This window comes from Rana temporaria, chromosome 2, assembly GCF_905171775.1.
Source record: "Rana temporaria chromosome 2, aRanTem1.1, whole genome shotgun sequence".
Classification (NCBI taxonomy): domain Eukaryota; kingdom Metazoa; phylum Chordata; class Amphibia; order Anura; family Ranidae; genus Rana; species Rana temporaria.
In genome coordinates this window covers 302,217,120-302,244,514 of record NC_053490.1, presented here as the reverse complement: position 1 = coordinate 302,244,514, position 27,395 = coordinate 302,217,120, and the positions used below count along the sequence as shown (strand labels likewise).

The following is a 27,395-nucleotide window of genomic DNA, read 5'->3' as shown; positions in this document are numbered from 1 at the left end:
TTGCTTTCCCAATGACTCAGAATCCAGAATTGTCAGTACAGCACTGGATGAAAGATGCAAGGGTCTGTAAGGAGTCCAGAAACTAATTGACCTTTTCTACACACACACTAATTACAAGAAAACAGATCAAAGGTGAGAATGGTTACCTTTAATAGCCATTCAAACCCATTTGTGTCAACTTGTGTGCATGTTATCAGGCCAAAATCACCAGGGAATGTACACTTTTGATCAGGGTCATTTTGGTTGTTTCTGTTGTTGTTTATGCTTTAAAAAGAGTAAACACAGTTGATTGATAATAAATGGCTCCAGCCAAACACTAACCATGAGTGAAAGAAATGTTTTTGTGTTATCATTTATATTCTCTGAAAAATTACCAAGAAATCATAAATTCAGTAAACTTATGAGCACAAATGTATATAAACTGCTGTGATAACGGCTAGGCCACAATATAATAAAGCAACTCATCCCCAAATTTGATATAAAGAACAATAGGAGAGTACTGTAATTATAGTGGTGTCAGTGACAATATTCATAACAAATTTAAAATTAACAGAATATTTTATTGATACATAGTTAAAACATGATCATTTTAGAAAAACACCCAAACTTAAAATATGCAAGTCCATGATATAGTTCATGATGTAGTCATACTTATGACTTAGGTAAATGCTCGTATTGTGGTGTCTGTTCCCTACATGTTTTGCCAATATTGGCTTCCTCAGTGGACTTGAAGAATACTAATGTTTTAAGGACTACATCAAAGCGAAATAAAACCAATGTAATATGCATTAAAGGGGAGTTCCAGCCATTTGTGTGTTTATTAAAAGTCAGCAGCAACAAAAAGTGTAGCTGCTGGCTTTTAATAAACAGGCACTTACCTGCTCCAGCGCTCCAGCGACGCGCCGGCCGGGGCTCCGCTCCTCTCCCCCCCTTCCCCGGCCGGCGTCTTCATCTTCAGTGTGGGCACCCGGCCGTGACAGCTTTCGGCTTCACGGCCGGGCACCCACTGCGCATGCGCGAGCGCGAGCGGCGCGGCACTGCGCATGCGCGAGCGGCGCGGCCCGGCGCCGCGCCGTGTAATTGGCCAGGAGATCGCCTAGGACCTGTGACGTGTCCTAGGCGATCGCCAACAGCAGCCACTTCCTGAAGGCGACTAAGCTTAGTCGCCTACAGGAAGGAGGAAGTGGGACAGGAAGTCCCACTCGTGCTGAAGCCCCCACTCCCCCCCCAAAAAAATTACATGCCAAATGTGGCATGTAAGGGGGAGAGGAGTGGGTTAAGAGGAAGTTCCAAATTTGGGTGGAACTCCTCTTTAACATATAATATTCATAGATACAGTAGCTAATTGGAATTTATAACAAATAGCATTCAGTCTGTCGCACCCATCCCCCGCTTACCAAAGCGACCACCAAACAAACTCCCACCTGTCCACCAGCAATGAAAAACTGGAGAAAACTCTCTCCATTTTATGTACATAAGCAACCTTCCTTTGTCATCTTGAAATCCATTTGTGAAACATGCCATTCAGTATCAGCCATTATTCAGAAAAAAAACAGTTTATATTTTTCAATTTTATATAAAAAAAAAATATTTTCCCTTATCTACAGATTGTTGATACATTACATCAGTGGTCTCCATTTTTTAAAGAAAGGGCCAGTTTACTGTCCTTTAGGCTTTAGGGGACTGGACTGAGTAGAAAATGTCCCGGTATCAGTGGGAGTAAACACTGCCCCGTCATTGGTCTTAGCATAAGAAATAGTGCCTCATTGATGGTGTCAGTGGGAGGAAGAGTGGCCCATTAATGGTGAGAGAAATGGTGTCTTATCATTGGTGTCATTTAAAGGAATAGTTTACCAAGAGCAGGATAAAGGCAAGCAAAGGGCCACAGGTTTGAGACATCTGCTTTAAATGATTATTGGGTATTCTTTAATGGACATTTACTCTTTACTCTGCCAATACAAGGAGCTTATAATTAAACCAGCCATTCATGTGCTGTACTGTTTATTTATGTAGTCATAAACAATTTCCCTAACATACATATTGCCCAAATGTACAGTACGTAGCTTTTGGATTTATACTTTATGTACACTGATTGTGCCGATTGGATACAGACACAGTTTGGCTATCAATTTTACACCCAGGTCCTTCAATTTTTCCATCAAAGAAATGGAGTGGTGCTTCTTTTATGGGTCACAGGAGTGCAATTAGTTTTTCACTCCTGTAACCTGTTTTCAACGGAGAGCGGTCTGAAGTCCACTCTGCGCTGACGTCACTGCAATCAGTCGAGGTAGCGCGTCATCCCAACTTTAGAAGTCTGGATCCGCCAGCTGCCTTGACTGATGGCAGTCTCAGCAGCTCAACGAACTGCTGAGACAGCGGCTCCCCGCCCTTACACAGCTCATCGCTCCAATGAGCGTGAAGGATCAGAGCAGGAGAGATGCTGACTGACAGTCAGCAGTTCTCTGCTCGGGAGGTGAGAGAACCTAGCCATCAGCGGTGTTCGTGGCTCAGTTCTCAGTGCAGAGACGCCTGGAGACAGATGCAGAATCAGTCTGATTCTGCATCCACCTACGTAAGTATGAATATATATATATGAAAAAAAAAACATATTTCTCTTTTAAGGTAAATTGAACGCTAACTTAAACCCATCAAAAACCTGGACAATGCAAAGTGAGCAGGTGATAAAAAAGAGGTTAGTTTCAAAATGATTAGCAGATTCATAGATTTATACAGCTAGATTTCCATCTTGTTTTTTTCTTTCAAAATCTTTATATGGATTTTCTATATAACCATCAGGGATGTTAAGGAGGGGCTGAAATTTGTCCTTATTCATTGATCTTTGTAAAAGTAGCCTCTGCCTATACATTTTTCCCTCATGTGCTCTGTTTGATTGCCCAGGTTTGTTTTAAAATAATGTTTTACGATGCTGAAAATCTGTGAATGATCCTCAGTTAATTCCTATTTTAGTAGGAAAAAGAATGAATGCTTCATTACATGTTTCCTTTATCCCAAAGATAAACAAAATGGGGAGAAATACGTATAAAGGGAATTCCAGGTATTATCATGTATTGGCATATCGAAGCATAGAGGGACATCCATAAATACTTTTTTTTTTATATTTTACCTTCAGAAATGATCATGAAAGGTTTAAAAATCTACAAGCTGAACTTTCTGTTATTGTACATGTAATGTATTAAACGTGTAAAAACCTAGTAAGGGTCTCATTTAAGTAAATCTGTAACAAGGCTTTACATCATAAAGTGGCAACAGGATGCTAATGCAGTCACCCAGAGGTGCTTGATTTTGCCTAGGAAAACATTACATTCTTTTTATCTTATCTTATCCCTTACTCATAAAGGCTCCTCCTTTTCATTTAGCTGGCCCCTGGAAGCTGGTTCTCTTTGGGGCTCCATCTGTCAGTCGCATGCTGAGGTTTTCATGCAACAGGAGACTTGTATTGTAAGCAGGGTTTTTTTTCTCAGAAAATAGGTGTAGGAACTCACTCTCCTTGCCTAAACCCCACCTCCAACCACTCATCAAACCCCACCCCCAAACACACTTTCCTTAGACGAGAGAAGTACAGTCGCACCAAATAACTTTAATAAGTGAGGCTTTAGAACTGCGTGAGGCCTTAGAACAGGATGGTACTTACATTCAATGCAAAACATCCCTTGTTCTCAGAAATATGGAGCCCTGTGTACAGAGTGCAGGGGTCAGGAATATGTAACATAGAGCCCAGCACACAGAGAGTAGTGGTAAAGAATATGTAATATGCAGTCCAGCATACAGAGTGCAGGGCATGTAATGCAAAACCCATTTTACAAAGTACATCATTTAGGAGTTCCATACCGAGGCCTTTAATATGTAACATACAGCACAACACACAGAGTATAGGTCGTTCTGAGTATGTAATGTACAATGTGTTACAAAGTTGTAACACCACTGGACCCTACACACTGTGCTGTACAATACATACTCTTGGTCACTATCTCTATATGCTTTAGACCCCTTTCACACTGAGGCGCTTTAAATGCGTTTTTGCGCTAAACATAGCACCAGTAAACTGCCTCTTTTGCAGTCCCAGTGTGAAAGCCCAAGTGCTTTCACATGGGGCGATGTGCTTGCAGGACAGGAAAAAAAGTCCTGCAAGCAGCACCCTTTGGAGAAGTGGAGGAGAGGTGTATACACTGCTCCTCCACCGCCCCTGCCCATTGAAATGAATGGGCACCATTTTCAAAGAGCCTTAAAAGCGATTTGAAAGCAGCGCTAAGCTGGCACTTTTAACCCCTTTAAAACCCTTTCTGGGGAGTTAAACACACCCCGCTAGTGGCTCCAAAGAGCAGCTATAACAGCAGTAAAGCGCCGTCAGTTCTAGCTCTTTACCGCTAATGCCCACACTGCCCCAGTTTGAAAGGGGTCTTACTGTTCCCCAGCAAATTTCCCTGGTCTTCCCCCTCAAGTATCCCCAAAAGTAACCATCAAATCCCCACTTCAGCTTATCTCTTTACTTACCTCTTTGTCCCCCATCCACACCCAACCTCTGCAACCCTCATCCACAGGTCACCTTTTCTTTCCCTGTCCACAGCTCCACTCTGCATCCCTATCCACAACTCACCTCCCCCCCATATAACATCACACCTCTGTGCCCCTCTATAACTACAGCTTACACCTCCAGTCCACAACTCAATTCTGCACCTCCATCCAAATTATCTCTGCTCCCCTTCTGCACCCCCATCCAAAGCTCACCCCAATCCACAGCTCTCACCTTTGCCCCCCACCTCTGCACCCCCAGCTTCCCCTGCAGCTCTCACCTCTGCACAACCTGCCCCACAGCTCTCATTTTACACAACCTGCCCTGCCCTCCCCCTCCACATCCCTCACTTTGTACAACCTGCCTTCTGCCCTCTGCAGCTCTTAGCTCTGTACAAAGCTCCCTTTTCAGCTCTCCTCTCTGGACAAATGTACACCCCCCCTCCTTGCTGCACAAATCCCCCCACACACATAAACTTTCCCAGTTCTCCTCCATGTAAGGAAAGTGTAGCGCTTAGACAATATATATCGTGACAATAAACATTGAATATATGTTATAGTAATTGAATTACTACATATACTTGTACAAAATTATGTGCAACAAAAATAATGAATATGAATAAAGTCCATATGAATTGAGAATCCGCCGAGTGAATAAGTGAAGAATAATAAAAAAAATTGAATGCTGACTTCTTCCGTGTATGGTGATAACCCGCCACCAATAGAAATGAAGGCTTACCGGGACAAATGGACTTAGGGGGACGTATGTCACTGAAAGTCTAAACAGGCTTATGAGATAAGGTTCCCAACCGTAGGAGAAGGAATCATGCTGATATACACATCCTGGTCTCTGATGGATGACACTTCGAAAAGCAGGAAAGCTTACGATGGAAGAGAGAGTCCCGGAACTTATCTCTCAGATGGTATCAATGGTATAAAGAGATAGGAGAGAAGAGTGGCCACATAGCGTAATCTTGTTTGATTCAATTAAAAAATGTATTAAACAGCTGTTACACTTACATGTATGCTGAAATAACACGCGTGTATACACAAGTGAGGCGGCAGTGGAGTCGACCCACTGCCGCCTCACTTGTGTATACACGCGTGTTATTTCAGAATACATGTAAGTGTAACAGCTGTTTAATAATGTTTTAATTGAATCAAACAAGATTACGCTATGTGGCCACTCTTCTCTCCTATCTCTTTATACCATTGTTTCTCAACTCCAGTCCTCAAGGCGCCCCAACAGGTCATGTTTTCAGGCTTTCCATTATTTTGCACAGGTGATTTGATCAGTTTCACTGCCTTGGTAATTACCACAGCCATTTCATCTGAGGGGAATCCTTAAAACATGACCTGTTGGGGCGCCTCGAGGACTGGAGTTGAGAAACACTGCTTTATACCATTGATACCATCTGAGAGATAAGTTCTGGGACTCTCCCTTCCATCGTAAGCTTTCCTGCTTTTTGAAGTGTCATCCATCAGAGACCAGGATGTGTATATCAGCATGATTCTTTCTCCTACGGTTGGGAACCTTATCTCATAAGCCTGTTTAGACTTTCGGTGGCATACGTCCCCCTAAGTCCATTTGTTCCGGTAAGCCTTCATTTCTATTGGTGGCGGGTTATCACCATACACGGAAGAAGTCAGCATTCAATTTTTTTTTATTATTCTTCACTTATTCACTCGGCGGATTCTCAATTTATATGGACTTTATTCATATTCATTATTTTTGTTGCACATAATTTTTTACAAGTATATGTAGTATTCAATTACTATAACGTATATTCAATGTTTATTGTCACGATATATTGTCTAAGCGCTACACTTTCCTTACATTTTTGCTTTTTGCTTTTTTTATTCATAAAATTTCCATGTTAGCAGCTGCATTCTTTATTGGCAGCGCAGTGTATACCACATTTTCCAGTTCTCCTCCATGGCCAAATCCCCCACACATTTTCACAGTTCTCCCTGCACAATCACCCCCCCCTTTTTTCACAGTTATCCTCTTTCCCTGAACTGAGTGTCTGGAGGGCTCCCCCCCCCCCCCGTTTTTCATTCAGGACTCCCTCACCTCTTCCACCGCCAATCAGTGCTCCAGCCAATGTGGTATGTGCAGGCTTTTCAGACAATCGAGGAGCTGTCAGAACTGTAGCTGGGCGGAGTTTCTCTCCATGCTACAGTGTAAGAATAGGCAGGGACTGAAGCTGCCTCCTGAATCATTACAGGAAGCTGTATGTTGCCATGCTTGGACCCTAAGAACGCGAATGCAGCAGCCCTGGGTGCGCAGCGCTAGTGTGTGTGTGTTATGACAGGTCAGAACAGAGAGGACTGCCTGTCATAGGTGCCAGAATGGCGTTCCGCCGCATTCCAGCAGAAAAATAGCCCTGATTGTAAGTAAGGACCTAGAGGGGCCCATCCACTAACAGAACCAGAATAAGGGATAAGGTAAACCTAAAACATATTTTAATGTTCCCCAATATAAAAATAAGTACAGGGGTCAAAGCAAAGTCCCACTTCTTACATTACCCCAGAGAACATATTGAAATGCTAGCCATATAGGCAGAATTCCTGATCATGGGTTCAGTTGTTTAAAATGATCTTTTCCCAAAAATAATATTTTGACACAGAAAAGAAAGAACTGTTTAATTTGTTTTAATACAGTTAAATTTTCTTTCATGATTGGTTATTCCTTTTTAAGGAAATGTTAAAATATAGTGTTTTTTCATTGCACCTTGTAACCTTTTTTTCTCCCAAACTGACATACATAATCCATATCTCAATGGTATTGTTTTTTTTTTTGTTGTTGTTTTCTTGCTGCTTTGTTGTTCTCCATAGACTGTATTGCCTCTTCAAATTCTCCCATTGTTGATGGAATTGCACATTGCCGTACTCTTTATTTCATCTCTTTATTATTATCTGCATATTTTTTACACTATTAATATTTTTTCATTTTTGCCCTTGTTGAAAAGTTCTTTAAAATGTTTCTTCCAATGCTGTATTCGTCCATCATCTCCCATCAGCTGCCTACTTTCCTTTTAATTCATTACTTGTTCACAGAATCTTTTATTAATCTTCTATTGCTTCTTTGAATGCCACTGATACATCATCTTCTTTTAATTTTCCACATCATATCCTAATATTCGCCTGTTTTTCTTCATCTAATTACTGCTATTTGTGGTCTGTGCCATGTAGTGATCTGAATCTCAATCTGCTCCCCTACAACTGTGCACATCCTGGATTCGTGACTTTTATTTGCAGTCTGTCATCATGGGATGTGTCTTTCTTGTCACCCTGACATGATCCTTTTGTCTTTTTGTGTAAAGTTTCCTGGGGGAAAATTGTGATGTTAATTATCAGCTACAATTGATTGGAAAATCAATGGCTTTGTCATCAATAATATTATGTCTGTGAATGTTCTCAGTTATCCAGGTCATAGTATAGCTAGTAGAAGTAGTTAGTCACATTCAGATGGGCTTGTAATGTTTTAAGACAGTTCACTACTAATCCAAGCAGCTTCTCCTGTTCTACTTAGTTCTGACAACATATCTCAAAACTCAGTGACTGGATTAAGATGGCTGAGTTACCTATGCTGGGGTTCTTGACACAATATAAGAGAAAGATCAGGGGGCAACAAAATGGTATATCCACCGGGTATATAAACTAATTGGTAACTCACAATCTTTTGTAAAAGGGATGACGCATTTCAGACTATAAGAAGGCAGACAATAGCAGCCCCCACACCATTGCCAGTCGAGGGGCTGGAGTACAGTTGTTGTTGGTGGCTGTCAGTTCTTCTGACAGGACATACTCTGAGCATATCAGGTCAAATGGCAATCACTGTCTCCTTGAAAACAGCGAATGTATCTTTAAACTGCATCACCTAGCCCCCTTTCTCCCAGAGGTGCGATCAGGATACAGAGATGGCCACTTCCCCTGAGATCCTTGGAGTGAGTCCTGTTGGATGAACTGACAGACACCAAAAACTGTACTCCAGCTCCACCACTGGCCACGGCATGCAGGCTACCACCAAGTATCATCTTCTGGCCTCAAATACGCTATTCCTTTGCAAGAGTTGCTAATTTGTTTTTTTATGTCTAATACATGTATCATGTCATTGTTCTAGTATATGGATACCCTCTATTCTCTGGACCTGCTGGATTCATTGCACCTCCGCATTTCCTGTGGATCGGTGACCTTTACGCATATACCAGCTGCCAATATATAATTATTACTCTGCTTAAATAGTACTGTGTGCTTTCACAAGTTCTTTCATTTATGTTCCTGACACTCATTAGAACTGATGAAGTATGTACATTTGAATAGGAATACTACTATCTATATCAATAATAATACTCACTTCATAAAGGCTTTTCTTACAGTTACATTCTTACATTTTTCCTGTTAGTGCATCCCTATCTTCCAATTTCCCACTACTATCATGCTTTGACTTTCCTGCATTTACAGCTTCCAATGTGTTGTAAAAATTGTGCTTCACTTTCTCTCCACATGTTCTTGTTAGGCATGTAAATGCAAATAATAGTAATATTCCTGATCCATCCATTTAGACGTAATATGCATATACTTTTATCTGCCAGCACAAAGTCCAGCACAGCAGCAGCAGGAAGCCTGTCTCTAATTCCTTGCTATTACCACCACTGTATTGTATTCTATAAATCACCTGTTTGGAATTGTCCATTCTCCTCTCAATTTATGTCTTGTAGAATTGGTTTTATGAGTTTATATTCCTTTATTTTTACTTGTGCAAGACTTTCACTTCTGAATTCAGTACATTTCTTTTTCTTAAATATAAATAGTTGAAAACTAATTTCCATGCATTAGTCATCATCCCTATTCTAACTGAATCGGAGCATTGGAGCTTTGCAACATTATATTATTTTCTTTTTACAGCATTAAACCCATCACTAGCAATTCTATGTGATCAACAGTTTTCTGTCAAAGTTGACTCCCTTTTTAGTGTTGGCTTTCTATCAGTTTTGTGCATAAACTAAATAATTAGTTGATGCACAGGGGTAGTTCAAGGTTAGAACCGTATCCCTATGCTGGGGCCCCCACCTAAATTAACAGGTGTGGTTCCTTAAGTCATGAATACACTGAAAAAAATGGGGGCTAAAGATCACCAAGAAACCTTATTAAGGAAAACTCATGACTTAAAAAAACAACTTTAATGAAAATGATTAAAGGGTCACTAAAGGATTTTTTTTAGCTAAATAGCTTCCTTTACCTTACTGCAGTCCTGGTTTCATGTCCTCATTGTTCGTTTTTGCTTTGATGTTGCTGTAATTCCTCTCTGTTCTGGACACTTCCTGGTTGTCTGTTTCCTGATCACCACAGTACTGGGAGATTTCTCACTGTGGTGACTAATCTAGGAGGTGTGATTACTGTGTGTAAAACGAAACTGGATTGGTGCTGAGGGGTTTTAGACAAAGCATCGCTGCCCTCGATTGGTTTTCTGGCTCTGTACATCAGAGAACCAGGAAACAACAGCAAAAACTAAACTAAACTGTAGGTACATTATATGATTGTTTTTTATCTATTTTTAATCATTTTTAAAAGGAATCAGTTAACTATTATGTCTCTATACCCTGTAAACAGTTATTTCAGCAAAACATTTTTTTTCCTTTAGTGACCCTTTAAATAAATTGATACAAAAAAACTACCAATAGTGCAAACAAAAATTTTCAACATTGTCAAACAACTGCCGGAAACACACCTCATACACCACCACACACAGTCCACACTGCAAAATGTCTATGGCCTCATAGACACAACCGTTTTCCTCGATAGAATCCATCAAGAAACTTGGTGGGAGAGCTTTTTTGCCTAGAAAACCGGTCGTGTGTACGTTTTTCATCGAGGAAACTGTCGAGAAACTCGACAAGGAAAAAAGAGAACAAGTTCTCTTTTTCCTCGACGGGAGTCTCAATTTCCTCATCGTGTTCCTCGTCGCCCTGGTTTTTGTCGAGAAACGCGAGCGTGTGTATGCTAAGAAACCCACGCATGCTCAGAATAAAGAATGAGATGGGAGCGCACCTTCGGTAAAAGTAGCGTTTGTAATGGAGATAACACATTTTTCACGCTGTAACAGACTGAAAAGTGCAAATCGTCTCTTACCAAACTTTTACTTAACACGCAGTAACATGAGATTAGCAAAAGCAGCCCCAAGGGTTGTGCCAGTGGAATCGAACTTCCCCTGTCATTGTATGTGTTTTTGTCACCGCGTTTGAGAACGAGGAGATTTTGTCTTGACCATGTGTACGCAAAGCAAGCTTGTCGAGTTCCTCGACAAGCCTAACAAGGAACTCGTCGAGGAAAACGATGTGACTTTTCAGACGAGTTCCTTGGTCGTGTGTACGAGGCCTCATGGGATACATGGGTTCTTCCACAGACAGTGGGATAAAAAGGATGAGATTATTCCAATGGTAAATCACTCTATCCACAGAGACCAACCTTGGAATTTCTCCAATCTAAGGTTATAACAATCCACATAGAATGCATTTGAAGCTGAGTGTTCAATGGAACTGCAATGAGGGTATTGCAGGCTGGATGGAGAGATAAGGGTGGGATGGCAATGGGAATAGCTGGCTATACCTTGAATAAGGTCTATGGATAATCGGCAGAACCAGTCACAAAAGTTGGTGTAAGTCAACCCCCCCAACAGGAGATTCACATACACATTTTGCTGGGTGAATAAAGATTGGTGAGGATGCAACACATAAATCCCATATAGCAATCACTGGGCAGCAAGTAGCTGCTAATTCATCAGTATGCTCACCACCTCTTGTCTCACAGAAGGAGGGGTTGTAGCAAATCCTTGCGCTGTGTGTAGTCCATGCTTGTCAGTTCCAGTTACATAGTCCAATAGCCTGGGAGGATTGACGTTCTGCAAAGCCAGCCTGCTTCTCAATAGATGGGTGGGGTGGAAGGGTGGGTCAGGCAGGATCACCGGTTACGTTCAATTATCAGCAAACTTCTTCAGAGCAAGGAGGGACTAGTGGGTCAGGTTAAATATTCCCACATGAACTGACATATTCATTTACAGCCATCGGATGTCCTCAGTGTACACTTCCCTCACAGATGCTCTCCACCATTCACATTAAATACAAAGTGCATATGAAGAGCTATCCACACGATCTCACTTAATTATAAAGACACGTGAAAATTGGATGTGAGACTTTTACCAGTCTAATTAGACTATCTAAGCAGCCTTAATAAATGTAAAGTTTATTGTCACTCAATAAAGGAAATAACAAGGAGCGCAGGCCCAAGAAAAGCAAACGGGGCATATGGAAGAGCAAACAATAGAAAAATTGCAGAAATTACAGAAAATAGCTAAAATGGCATAAATATCAAAACAAGCTAGCAATAACGATAACAGGGATGGACCCATCACGCAAAGCCCATGCCAGTGGTGATCACAGAGTCTATGATTCTAAAAACAAAGATAAATTCAACTCTGTGTTTAATCCTTTTGGCATCATAGAATCCAACAAAAAGATCCACATCTTCTCCTTCTGTAATAATATGGTGTCAAATTCCCCCCTGCTTAGCGGGAGGTTCAAGACATAAATACCCTTAACTTTCAAACCACTTGGGTTTCCATTATGAAAGTGTTTGAAATGTGCTGCCAGGGGGTGTTCACCCTCTTTTTTATTATCTTTTTTATTAATGTTATTAATACTGTTGATATACTCACCTATCCATTTTTTTAAAGATCTCTGGTTTTACCAATATAGGCCTTTTCACACATGGACAAGTGAGCATATAGATCACCCTTGTGGTAGATCAATTTATGAACTGTCTGATATTAAATTGTTTGGTGCTCTCAAAATGTATACGTCAATACCTCATGAGTGGAGCCTCCGGGGGGTGGCGCATTTTTTTGGTAAAAAGTTTCCACTGCTTGGGACCCATAATGAATTTGTGGTTGAGACATTAAAATTCATGCTCAACCACAACTTCTTCCAATTCTTGGGTGCCATGTATCAACAATTGAGAGGGGCCTGCATTTTACGTTTATACGGACTCACACTATGTGGAGTATTTTCATTTTGGGTCATGCTATTTTGAACACTTGAAGACTATTTCTTGGTGACATCTCTTGACCAATTGGATTGCCTTACAACTTGATCTGGAACCCAGACGTGGAGGTCCTATATTTTGGTGGTTGCACCATAAGCCTTGTTGACTCACTGAGCATAGGCCCATTTCAGTCCTCTCACTCCGGTAAGCCTCTTCACTGGTTCTATTGTCTGTGTCCTCACCTAGGCTGGGTGTGAATGTCACATCTTATTTTCATTATTATTAGCTTTTGTGGTCATTGCACAGTGTACATTAGTTTGTATCATGTTTTGAGCGCTGCACATAATTTCACTTTTTACGTATTCCTTGATTTACACTTGTCTTAGTGTTGTGCTGGCTGCTACTAGATATATGTCAGTGCAATATACACCAAATTTTTATATCTATTTTGGTAAAACCAAGAGGTCTTTAAAAAACCTGGATAGGTGAGCACATTTTAAACACATTCATAATGGGAACCCAAGTGGTTTGAAAGTTAAAGGTAGTTACGTCATGAACCTACCGCTACACATTTTTGACAACATATTATTACTGTAGGAGAAGATGTGGATCTTTTTGTTGGATTCTAAGGTGCCAAAAGGATTAAACATTGAGTTTAATTTATCTGTGTTTTTAGAAGTGTAAACTCTGTTGGAGATCACCACTGGGCTTCGCATGATGGGTCCATCCCTGTTGCTATTTTTGTTATATTGTTTGAACCTCTTAATATTTTTGCAGTTTAAGCAATTTTTTGTAATTTCTGTAGTTTTTTTATTGTTTGCTCTTCCATACAGTGGCGTAGCATGGGGGGGGGGCAGGGGGGAGGTTGCCATGGGCGCAAAATTTAGAGAGGCGCAGCGACAGGTGGCAGGAGACTGTGAGATCTTCCGCTTCGCTATGAGAAATAAGTTGCTGTGCAGTCCTGTCTTAGGCCAGCGGTAACACTGACACAGCAGTGAGTAAATGTAACTTAAGACCATCCATGATGATCCCAGGGATTGTGACCGTGCAGAGACTGGGGGGAAGGAGGAGGGCAGATCAGTATAGGAATCAGGTCAGTATAGCAATCAGATAGGTCAGTTTAGTGGTCAATGTGTGAATCAGGTAGGTTAGTATAGTGATCAGGTAGGTCGGTGTAGGAATCAGGTTGGTCAGAGTACTACTGTACTAGTGGAAGAGACTCAGAGAGTGCTAAAAATCCGTGGGTTAGGCGGGCACAAATCTCTTGCCCTGCCTCGGGCACTGACAACCCACGCTACGCCACTGCTTCCATATGCCCCATTTGCTTTTCTTGGGCCTGCTCTCCTTGTTATTACCTTTATTGAGTGACATTTAACTTTAACTTTATTAAGGCTGCTTAGATAGTTTAATTAGACTGGTAAAAGTCTCCCATCCAGATTTCGTATTCATGTGTCTTGATAATGCACTTCGTATTTAAAGTGAATGGTGGTGAGCATCTGTGAGGGAATTGTACACTGAGGACACCTGGTGGCTGTAAATGAATATGTCAGTTCATGGTGGAATATTTAAGACCTGACCCACTGGTCCCTCCATGCTCTGAAGAAGTTTGCTGATAGGTGACCGAAGGGCTATTAGACTATGTAAATGGAACTGGCAAGCATTGACTACACCCAGCACGAGGAATTGTTACAACCCAGCCTTCTGTGAGGCAAGAGGTGGTGAGCATACTGATGAATTACCAACTACATGCTGCCCAGTGATAGCTATATGGGATTTATGTGTTGCATCCTCACCAGTCTTTATTCACCCAGCGACATGTGGCTGTGAATCTCCTGTCGGGGGGTTGAATTACACCAACTTTTGTGACTGGATATGCTATTTATCCATAGATCTCATTCAAGGTATAGCCAGCTACTCCTATTGCCATCCCACCCTTATCTCCCCATCCAGGCTGCAATACCCTTATTGCAGTTCTATTGAACACTCAGCTTCGATTGGAGAAATTCAAGGGTTGGTCTCTGTGGATAGAGTGATTTACCATTGGAATAATCTCATCCTTTTTATCCCACTGTCTGTGGAAGAGCCCATGTATCCCCATAGACTTTTTGCAGTGTGGACTGTGTGTGGTGGTGTATGAGGTGTTGTTTGACAGCGTTGTCAGTTTTTAATGTTTGAACTAGTGGTAGTTTTGTATATCAATTTGTGTTTTTTTAAGGCCAGAGTGTTCCTTAATAAGGTTTCTTGGTGATCTTTAATCCCCATTTTTTTTTCAGTTTTGTGCATAGTTGGTTATAATGACTAATAATAGGTAGATTGGAAAAGTTTTTTAATGCATGGTTTTGGGGTACATGGTGGACCTATAAGTAACGACAATTAATGTCTCTTCTAATGTGAAAAATCAGTTTGCTGTTATGTTACTTATAAAAAATATTGTGCAAGGAGTGGCTGGTTTAGATTAAATGACTTTATGACAGAAAATACTGTATTTCATAAAATGTATATGCAATTGATGAATGACTCAACGGCTTTCAATTTTTGCAGGTTGAGACCATCTCAGATTCAGACACAGAAGGAAAGAGCAGGAGAGAATTTCATTCTATAGGGGTACAAGTGGAAGATGACAGAAGGTACCTATATTTATAATTTCCCAAGACAGTTAAGTTTTACCTGTACAATTGATATTAATCCTAATGTGCTACGGGAGATGGAGTTACATTGAAAAAGCAGAAAAGTTACAAAGTTACATTGGAAATGTCATATGGTTCTAGATGCACATCACCTCAAAGCCTAAATGTTGTCTGACACTGCTGTATCTGTTTTATAGTCCTGTGCCTTATACCCCATGCATGTTATAATTTGACACATTTTTGCTAAGAAATGCCTTAAGATACATTATTGAAATTGATGCATGTCCTTACACTGCAGTACTCTATTCCTGTGTCCTCTGATAGCCTTGTATTGAACAAATCAGTGACATTACAAAATGCACCGGGTTTGTTTCTAATGCCTACTGAACTGCACAGTCATATTTAAACCTCCTGCACATTTGCCTGTAACAGGAAAGTGGAGTTCAGACTTAAAAATGAAGGTTGTTTAGTAAGTAGTCAGCATACCTATTTCTTTGACAATTGTGTTTTAAGTTTATTCCATGTAGCTCTGTTTTTCTACTTCCTTTATTGTCTCAGAATATTACTGGTAGCAACAACTATTTTACCAGAACAGACCCTATGAGCTCTGCTATAATAAGTTTATAACATTTATAAACATTGGCGATGGGGCTTCTTAAAGTGGAGGTTCACCCGATTTTACAAGTCAGCCTTAAACACACGGGCTGACTGGCTGTTACAACAGTTCGCTGTCCAAAATGATTAAAAATGCTCCCATACCTTATTGCTGACATCTTCACCAGGCACTTCCTGGTTTCAATCCCGCGGGAGTTGGTGTGTCGCTTCGCCTGCGATCGCCGCAATGATTCCTGGGAGCACAGCATGACGCTGCCCAGGAGATCATTCTCTATACCTCAGCAGACGTAGTCTCGCGTGATTTCAGCACGTCACATGACTCTTCCAGCCGGTCATGTGACGAGGGCGGATACAATTCCGCCATTTCCCCTGAAGCAAATCCAGGAGGGCTTCAGAGTGCCCACAATTAAGATGGAAACGTCCATCTTTCATTTTTATAAAACATCCTTTCCTGGACAATGACGATCCTGGCGGCTAGAAGAATGGCTCACGAGGGTAGCAGATTGAGTAAGGTAAGAGCGCAAGAACGATAAAAAAAAAAAAAAAGACATTCCCGCAGAACCCCCACTTTAAGTTGATGTGACTTAAATACAACACAATCATTTAGGCAACATTCATGTGAAAGTTGTGCACTGCAGAGCTGTGCACTGCAACTCTGGCATTGTCATGTGTTCACATATGTTGTGTTGTGGTGCATTGAACAGAACATTCAAAATGACTGGGATGAAATGCACCGCAACATATTCAAAAATGGAGTAGGTTGCATTTCCCCACAGTACAGTGTAATGTACAGAACACTGTGGGTGGTATTTTGCTGCGGTGTGTTGCAATGCACATGCATTTGTAAGGTTCATTGTGGTGCCATTCACAATGAATAGCACCACAGCAATGTGGTAATCAGTACATTACTACAATGCAATGGTGTGAATAGGACCTTAAAATTTGTTGACTGAAAGGAAAGTGCATACTGTGCATAAAGTGCGCTTTAAATAGGAATACCGGCACACATTCAATAGTAGAGTCTTGGCTGTCCCAAACAATGTGTTGTTTTGTATATATTACTATTATTTTGCTTTTGGAAATATGCAGTTTTCTTCAAATGTGCTCACATTTAGAGATTCAGCTTAAAGATTTAAAATATCAATTTAATGAGTTTGCCAAGTCTTTGGTTTCATGTAGTCTGAGGCATCAGAGTCATTGGCTCACATAAATGAATCCTGGCAACCTTTCATCATTTTGATGGTGGTGAGAACTGCTGAGCTGTGAATGCAGCAATCTTTTCTGGTCCCTAAAGAGGGCATTTAAAGAAGTAACATAACCCATCAAAGGGTCTGAGGGGGGTGATGAAGGGGTGTTTAAGTGTTTTGTTATGCTCCAAACTCTCCCTCAATGCCAACTAGTCTACAGTTATACATATTTCCATCTAACCATGTTTCCCAATCTACCATCCAACAAATAATTGCACTGAATTAAATTATAATTTTTCAGTGATCAAACATTGGATAAATACACTGAGCAAAATTATAAATGCAACACTTTTGTATTTGCCCCTATTTATCATGAGCTGAACTCAAAGATCTACGACTTTTTCTATGTACACGAAAAGGCATATTTCTCTCAAATATTGTTCACAAATCTGCCTAAATCTGTGTAAGTGAGCACTTCTCCTTTGATGAGATAATTCGTCCATTTCATACAGTAGGTGTGGCATACATATCAAGATGCTGATTAGACAGCATGATTATTTCACAGGTGTGGCTTAGGCTGGCCATAATAAAAGGCCACTCTAAAATGTGCAGTTTTACTGAATTGGGGGGGTCGGGGGTTCTGAAAAGCATTTGCCCACTCAAGTAAGTTACTATGATGAACTGCAGTCAGGTTGAGGCCCGATAAGGACAGCGAGCATGCAGATGAGCTTCCCTGAGGCGGTTTCTGACAGTTTGTGCAGAAATTCTTTGGTTATTCAAACCGATTGTTGCAGCAGCTCATTAGGGTCTCGACCTGACTGCAGTTTGTCATCGTAACCGTCTTCAGTGGGCAAATACTCACATTTGATGGTGTCTGGCTCTTTGGAGAGGTGTTCTCTTCAAGGATGAATCCCGGTTTTCACTGTGCAGGGCATATGGCAGACAGCATGTATGGTGTTGTATGGGTGAGCAGTTTGTTGATGTCAACGTTGTGGATCGAGTGGCCTGTAGTGGTGGTGGGGTTTTGGTATGGGCAGGCGTATGCTATGGACAACAAACACAGGTGCATTTTATTGATGGCATTTTGAATGCACAGATATACTGTGATGAGATCCTGAGGTCCATTGTTGTGCCATTCATCCACAACCATCACCTCATGTTGTAGCATGATAATGCACGGCCCCATGTTGCAAGGATCTGTACACAATTCCTGGAAACTGAAAACATCCCAGTTCTTGCATGTCCAGCATACTCACCGTATATATCACCCATTGAGCATGTTTGGGATGCTCTGGAGACGACAGCGTGTTCCAGTTCCTGCCAATATCCAGCAACTTTGCACAACCATTGAAGAGGAATAGACCAACATTCCACAGGCCACAATCGACAACCTGATCAACTCTATGCGAAGGAGATGTGGTGCACTGCGTGAGGCAAATGGTGGTCACACCAGATACTGACCCCCCCCCCCCCTGACCCCCCCCAATACAGTAAAACTGTACATTTTAGAGTGGCCTTTTATTGTGTCTGGCCTAAGCCACACCTATGCAATATTCATGCTGTCTAATCAACATCTTGATATGCCACACCTGTGAGGTGGATGGATTATCTCGACTGTATAAATTATTAAAAAATATATCAAAATAACCTAACACCATATAAAAGCAATAATAATTCTCACATGCAATGGTGAAAAAAGTCTGAGAAAAAGACTAAGGCAGAGTCCCAAGGATGAATGTTGAGAAACTGGAGCACAGTCCAAATTGGATAATCATATGATAAAGGGTTAACTGGTAGATTCTCATACAGGTGTAGAAACGAGATATCAAGGAAAAGTCGTGAAGAGAGATCCCTCCTCCATGTTGCTTTACACCTGAGTGAGTATATATTCTCCTTACCGACTCAATTGACCACCGAGGCGGTCTCACCAGACACTGGGAATTCGGTCTCCCAAAAACCTGTATGGATTTCTGGAGCTGCTAGATCCTGGTCACTCGAAAACATAAACAAAATAGGCTCCCATAGTGTAGTATTTAAGTATGTGATTTAATAAACTTAAGCAAAATGCACTTACCGGATAAAATTCTTTATGCGCAGTGTACCATCATTGATCAAATAGCGGCGTCTCCTCAAGCTTCCTTTGCTCGCTTGGCAGAACATGGTAACACTAGTAAAAACTCTAACATTAGGCCACAGCAATTAGCAAGTGATGGAAGCCGAGCTAGACGTCGCATACAGAAATATCTAAATGGACATAAGTGATGAACTTAAAATTATAAAAGGCATATAGTAACACATATGAAATGCAGAGGTTACAATAAATATTCATATATATATATTGGCGCATATAGAACATATAAAACAATAAAAATATGTTTAAAATTAAGGGCTAAAAGTTGATTTTAACCACTGTAGTCGTCATTCAGCTATAGCTTGGCTATAGCTGAATGACGACTACAGTGCGGACCCCAATTGCCGGGGAGGACGTCAATAGACGTCCGTCCTTCCCTTTGCACACGCTGTGATCACTTGGCCCCTTACCATGTGATCAGCTGTCAGCCAATGACAGCTGATCACATGATGTAAACAATGCTCGGCAATCTTTTTTTTCTCCTCGCGCTGATAGCGTGAGGAGAAAAAAAAAGCCGATCACCGTCTCCTGCATAGAGGACATCGGTCCCTAGTGGAAGAGGCACATCAGCCTCATTAGTGCACACCAATGCCCCCTGCCAGTGACACATGTCAGTGCCCAGAGTGACCACCAGTGCCACCTGTCAGTGCCAACCAGTACCACCTATCAGTACCCATCACTGCCACCTATCAATTCCCACCAGTGGTGCCAGTCAGTGCCTCATCAGTGCCACCTAGAAGTGCTGCATAGCAGTCTCACCTACCAGTGCCCATCACTGCCACCCATTAGTGCCCATCACTGCCACCTATCAGTGCCCATCACTGCAACCTATCAGTGCCCATCACTGCCAGCTATCAGTGCCACCTATCAATGCCACCTATTAGTGACAATTCTCAGTGCCACCTATCAATGCCCTTCAGTACCACCCATCAGTGCCACCTCTCAGTGTCACCTAGAGAAAGAAAGTCACCGCTCAAGATAGAAGATACAAATGATGAACCTCTTCACTGGATCTGAAGCCATGGGTGCTGGCAATGCATATAGTAATGCAAAATGAAGGGAAATGTCTGGACAGCCGCACTCCAAAAAATATTGCTTTTTATTGTAAAAATAGGATCACAGGATACATGCCACAGCTTTTTTATTTATTTTTAACAAAAAGTAAAAACTGCAGAGGTGATCAAATACCACCAAAAGAAATCTCTATTTGTGTGAAAAAAATTATAACAATTTAATTTGGGTACAGTGTTTTATGACCGCGTAATTGTCGATCAAAGAGTGAGAGCGCTGAAAGCTGAAAATTGGTCTGGGCAGGAGGGGGGTTTAAGTGCCCAGTAAGCAAGTGGTTAAGCATTATTAATAAAACAAGGGGCACATAAGATCTCATATCAAAAATCCATTTTGTTGCCAGCCTAGAGATTGATCCAATCTTATTAATAGCCCTTCAATGGGGACAAATTTTGTCAATGGGTAAAAAAAAGGGTCCCTTTAAGCTTTTTGTCATGATGTTTGGCATAATGCCTCGATAAATTGTGTTTGGTAACCCCGCATTTAATATTTGCTACAGTACATGTTCATCCATACGTACATGTAAAGCTCTTTTAGTGCGTCCAATATACTGTTTGGAACATGGCTATTGAATCAGATATACAACACATTCCGTAGAGCATGTGATAAATTACTCTGTGTTGTAGGACCTGTTAGTCTGAGTGGAGTGGAAGGTTTCACATTTACGCCCTCTGAAAGAGTTAATATGACAAATATTGCAAAAAACCTTCATTGACTGAAAGAACAAAACCATTTGGGGGGGGTCAATTACATTGGGAGCGATGCTATGACGCAAAGAGGGAGCTCCTCTATAAATGACTTCCAGTCAGTCAGGAATAGCTGGACCTAATATCTTATCATTTTTTAATATGTTCCAATGCTTATTAAACATTTTCCTAATGGAAAAATGTTGATTGGAATACACAGTGATCATGGAGCATCCAAATTTGTTATTTCGTACTTGGTTAGCCCTTCTGGAACCATTTAGCATAAGGTCCCCAACATTTCTAATAGTTTCGTCAATCTTCTTCTCAATATAGCACTTGTCCAGAAACCTAGTTTTTAAAATAAGAGCTTGCTGCTGGTAATTAAGAATGGAAGTACAGTTACGCCTAATGAGTTGAAATTGGCCTTTAGGGACCGCATTATGATGCATGATGACAGCTAGTTAACGGACTAAAGGCATTGCGATTAGTCTCCTTGAAGTAGGTGGTAGTGGTCAAACATCCATCCTTAACAATAATGTTAAGGTCAAGGAAATGGATCTGTAGGCAGATGCCTCTGTTGTTTAAATTGAGTTTAGCAAAAAAAACTCTATTGTGAACAGTATTTGAGAGAAATAGGCTTTTTGTGTACATAGAAAAAGTCATAGATCTTTGAGTTCAGCTCATGATAAATAGGGGCAAACACAAGAGTTTTGCATTGATAATTTTGCTGAGTGTAGAATGCATGCATTGCCCAGAAGATCCAATGCACTCCATCAGCCTACTGAATCTAGTAATATAGATGTGTTTGATCTAACTGATTGGTATCTTCCCATATATTAGGGTATTTGTTTTTTTAATAATGCATCTCCATTGCAGTAAGAATTATGAATTATGGATAGACTTGAGAGCTTAAGATGTATGAAAGGGCAGTTTCAGGTCAAATAAAACAAAACTTACAAATGTGTATTGATTCTAGACTGTTTTGCAACAGGTTTCCGACAGGGTTGCATTAAGTGTCTCTTGCTCAATTAAAGTTTACACTAGCCATCTATGACTGGTCTCATTAACAGGCCTGTGCAGATCCTGACTGCAATATTTTTCCATTCCATTCTAGATGATCTGCTTTCTGTCAGTGGAGTTGATTATCTAAAGGCACACAGGCTGTTTACTTTGCAAGGGAATTCTCCTTTAACTTAGTGAATGAGGTGAAGCTTTGTTGACTTCCATCTTCTAAGCATGTGAAAGTTAATATCCCTTTTAATGTCCTTGCATGTGATTGGGTTGATTTACTAACCCCAGGCAAGGCCCAAACATTACATTTTACAAAACCACTATATACACTATATACAGCTGATTTATTTTAAATGTTTAGCGCTCCAGTGGAGTGTGTTCTCTTCTGTATTCTGTTTATGCCAGTATTACATTCATTACAGAAAATGTTAGGTTGCTTTGTATTCAGTAAATGGGACAGTTTAATGAGGAGATACAAGGGCTTTGGGTACTAATCCAAAAGACAAAATCTAAGTTGCTGTTTTGCAGATAGCCTAAAATTCCCTTTTGAATTCAAAATGAGTTTTGATTTTCTCTCCAGAATTAAAAATGACCATATGATATCAATACAATACATATTTACAAATACAAATATGACTCACATAATGACTATTCTTCCATGTTCCATACTTTAAGATCTTGATAACCTCTTCTTCTTCTTCAGCTTCATTGTGCTTTATAAGTGTAAGTCAACTAACCTATTCATGCCTTATTGAATCCTAGGGGGGAAATCCTGGCAATATATAATACATGTGCTTTCAGAATGAACAATGACCATAAGACAGTGGAATGTTTTCAAGCGTAACTCTCTTTCTTTAGTAGTCCATCATGTTTCACTAAGGCTGCGTACACACGATCGGTCAAAACCGATGAAAACGGACTGAAGGACCTTTTCATCGGTCCAAACCGATCGTGTGTGGGCCCCATCGGTCAGTTAACCTTCGGTCAAAAAATTTAGAACTTGCTTTAAAATTTAACCAATGGACTGATAACCGATAGGTCAAAACCGATGGTTAGTATGCAAAAGCATCGGTTAAAAACCCACGCATGCTCAGAATCAAGTCGACGCATGCTTGGAAGCATTGAACTTCGTTTTTTTCAGCACGTCGTTGTGTTTTACGTCACCGCGTTCTGACACGATCGTTTTTTTTTTAACTGATGGTGTGTAGGCACATCAGACCATCAGTCAGCTTCATCGGTTTACCGATAAGACGGTCCTTCGGACCATTCTCATCGGATGGACTGAACGTGGCCTTAGAATGATCAAGTTCATTGTGTATTGTATGACCCAAATGTACTTCAAAAAACTTTTTATTTAGTGTTTTCATCTTTTTGTAGAGCTCAGCAGTGCTTTCTTAAAAAATAAGGTGTTCATCACTTCCACCACAAATCCAAAATATAAGACATTTATACTTTATATAAGCATAGTTTAGTTTATGACCTGGCCCAACTGTACATTAACAACCAATAGTTTGTAGCACAGATATGCTGAAGTTAATGTTATAAAACTATTTATTCTTTAGAACATGGAGTTGTTTCAGGCCAGCTGGCCATCTATAGTGCCCAGTACCCTTGCAGAATTAACCATCTTATTTGTGATGAAAATGATGACATGTAAATACCTTCTGTTGTCAGATGTCTCTAATGGTTTATGTAGTGGATTGATGGAAAGCTTTTGGTTCCTTGAAGCCTACCCCACTATAACCTATCTGTACTACTGTCTACACATTAAACACAGGAGCAAACAGAACACTTTAAAACTCAGAATTTTCAAGTGCTTTCAATGGAATTAAAAAAAAAAAAAAATTGGCCCACATGTGGTTATATGATGCCTTCCATGGGGACTATCAGCTAGATCATGGGTGCTCAACCTGGGGCCCTCAGCTGTTGCCAAACTACAATTCCCATCATGCCTCTGCCTTTGGGAGTCATGCTTGTAACTATCAGCTTTGCAATGCCTCATGGGACTTGTAGTTCTGCAACAGCTTGAGGGCCACAGGTTGCACACCCATGAGCTAGATTAATAAATTAAATAAAATGAGACCCCAAACTATTATGCTTCCTTAAATACATATCTCTTTTTCTATTTTTTTAAATGCTATCATCTCTAAGTAAACCAAGTCTGAAATGTGTAATAAAGGTGTTAACACAAAACAGCCACTTTTGTGTTCTACATAACATTGTCTTCTTGAGTTTAAGCACTTTGAGTGTTCACAATGTCTGGGTGCTCTGAAATACACTTTCTGAGTCAATTGGGTTGGGAGCCTGGCCCCACCTATTCCCTTCCTAATATTAACCAGTAAGGCTGCTCATTGTAGTAATCAATCAGTAGAGACATTTGGGCTATGATAAAGGTCAGGACTAGAAGTAAATACCAATAGACCCTGGAAGTAGGTACAGTATATTTCAGAGCACCCAGGTGTTCTGGCCACTCCAGACAGTGTCTATGTAATACAAACAAACCCAGTCATGTCAGTTCTGGTTGCTCTTGACGTTTATTTGATGGATTTTTTTTTGATAAAATAATTATTTATGCTGTGAGGGTAAATTAAATATATCTGCAGGATTCACTTTCGTTGTGCCACAATAAATGGTGGTTTACTTTGATAGTTGGTTTGCACAGAGGAACAAGCTGACTAGTAGGCTGGGTTTAAGTTTGAAAGTTAAAACAAACTAAAAATATAAATTGCTTTCATAATATTTTTTTTTTTTACATTATGATTCAGAGTTGATATGTTACACCTAAATACATATTTCAAATGCATACTTTTAATGTTTACTGTTTACCTGCAAGAAGCATTCACTTTTCAACCAAGACATTGGTATATCATCCATCTCACTGTGAAGTAGGGCTAAGGTGTTTAAAAACAAGATTGGCTGAACCAGTTATGAATCTTTTGGTAAGTAAAACAGTAAACATATACAGATTTTACTGTGTAGTTGTTTACCCAAGGAAAAACACTTTTTCCCCAAAATGAAATGGCATAGGCCCACTAATGTTCTTTCTGTTTTGTTTGAGTTTGCCACACAGTATGTGACTTATGTTACTGTACTGTATATCTTATTCTATGAAGTATTAGGCCCCATGCACACAGGGCTTAAAAAAACATCTGTTCTATTGGGAGTAAAAAATGCTCATATAGAGAGTTTAGAGGAGTTTATGAGAGTTTTACTTTTTTTTCTGCCCCAAAACTCAGAGACGCAAAAAAATAATGTTTTTTTTCTGCCTCTAAACGTTGAGCTAAAAATATGCCTGTAAACGTCCTAATGTGCATGGACACATAGGATAAAATAAGGCTGCTTCTACAGGCAGAACATGAAACTCCTGTAGAAGCAACGTATTTTTAGCCAGTGTGCATGGTGCCTTATGGTATATAAAGAATATGGCTACCATGCACACATAATTGTACTACAATTATAAATAAATACGATGCTTGGAAGCCTAATAAGTTTTAATTCCCCTATTGGATTGTACTAGATATTTTATATGGAATTGCCACCCACGTGTTATTATGTTATCCGTCTAGGATCAATGAGACTTTGGGGTACAATTAAAAAGATGTTAAAAGTGTTGATGGTGCTGAACCATCTGTTTAATATTTGTTTATAAATTATGCCTTTTTTCATATGCCAAAATGTTCACTAAATAGTACCTTCCATGCATTTTACCACCCCCCTTTTTAAATAGGTAAGAATCAGGACAGGTGGGAACAGGATCAATATTGTTTAGAAGATCAAGTGGCAACTTTAGTTATTGAGGCAGAAATATGATTAAAAAGGTTGTATTTTTATTTTTTCAATAGGTGGAAAATATTTTTTTAATAGAAAGGATGTATAATCTACTAACAGATTGAAATGCAATCATGGTAATTGAATTTTGTGTAATAACAAAATATGTGAATCCATGGTGATATGGAAAGCAATGTAGTAATAGAGTCAAATACTATTACGCAGTAAGGTATAATCACACACCAGGAAACTTTTTCTAAGGACACACAGGGAAGTATAATAGCATGCTTACAGTTGTAGAACAGAGAGCTTTAATAACAAGCAGTTCGAGGTACCTTGGTGTAAAGCAAAATAACTCCATGTAAGAGGATATAAAATATAATGTTATATAATGCAGGCATTTCTTTTGCAGTTGGATTCCAATAAAAGGGGGATGTAAAGGGAACTCTGTATAGGGGAATACAAATACAGAGATAATGAATGACAATGATAAGAGCTGACGGTGATATACTGCAGAGTTCTTTGTAACTGTCTGTCTCCATGGGGTACTTTTCTAACAATGTCCATTTGATGCACTATTCTCAAAGCACACCTCTGGCATGAGTTACTATGGCAACAAATCACCCTGAGGATGCTGGGAAAGAAAGTATCAGACCTGTCTTACAAATGCTGAATATTAACCCTGGATTCTCAGAATTTCAGTGAAGGCCAGACTGAATTAATATAGGTGCACTGAAACCTTACAGTTGTTCTAAAGGTACACATTTTTTACCTTAATGCATTTTATGCATTCAGACCCATTTCACACTGGAGGCATTTTTCAGGTGCTTTAGTGCTAAAAATAGCGCCTATAAAGCGCCTGAAAAATGCCTTACCTGGAATCCCAGTTTAAAAAGCCAGAGTGCTTTTACACTGGGGCACTGCACTGGCAGGGCTTAAAAAAAAGTCCTGAAAGCAGCTTCTTTGAGGTGCTTTAAGAGTGGTATATACACCGATCTAAAGCACCCCTGCCCATTGAAATCAATGGGCAGCAACCCCGAAGTGCCTATAAAGCACCTCGACATTTGGGGTGCTATTAACCCTCTATTTGGCCGCTAGCAGGGGTTAAAAGCACACCAATAGCATCCGAAATGCATCTCTAAAATGACCGCTGACTCTGGGGAGCTGTCAGTGTGAAAGGGCTCTAAGATAAAGAAATCTGAGCCCAATCTTGATTCAGGGATGTGCACAAGAGGAGAGTGCAGGCACTTGCTGTTTCCTTTCAACCATTGAAAGTTCAAGAAGGAAGCTGTCATATAAAGTAGCAGTAGAAAAACGCTACTATATATGTTGTTTAGCTCTTGCTGAACAAACTAAGAGCCCGACGTTCAGAGAAGTGCTTAAATAAGCAAAATTTGGTCTGATCCTGTGTTTGGACTAAACTGAGAACTTACCCCTATTCTTCTCATGGGTGATTAAACACAGTTCAGCTAATCTATCCTTACAGTCAAGGTCTTCAATGCCCCCTGTCCTTCTGAAACCACTTTGGGATATTTTAGATTGTTATAGTGCCTTCTATATTCATCTTTTGTGGACTTAAATTTCAGTACAACCCTGAATTAAAATTATTTCACTGGGAATTTCTTACTGATCTCTTTACCTTATTGTATAATGTCAAAGTAACAAAAAAAAAAACAAAAAAAAACAATATTATCTTCCAATAATAATAATAATAATAATAATAATAATA

The 27,395-nt window shown here is 40.1% G+C and overlaps 1 protein-coding gene across 6 annotated transcripts in view; it reads left to right on the top strand.

Annotated features, from left to right (window-relative positions):
* DLGAP3 (DLG associated protein 3) overlaps positions 1 to 27,395 on the top strand; it is a 626,246-nt gene that overhangs the window by 525,742 nt on the left and 73,109 nt on the right. For all 6 annotated transcript variants that reach the window (XM_040337299.1, XM_040337293.1, XM_040337294.1 and 3 more), the window contains one exon: positions 15,115 to 15,200. In XM_040337299.1, the coding sequence (XP_040193233.1) occupies positions 15,115 to 15,200 (86 nt within the window). The remainder of the gene's footprint in view (positions 1 to 15,114; positions 15,201 to 27,395) is intronic.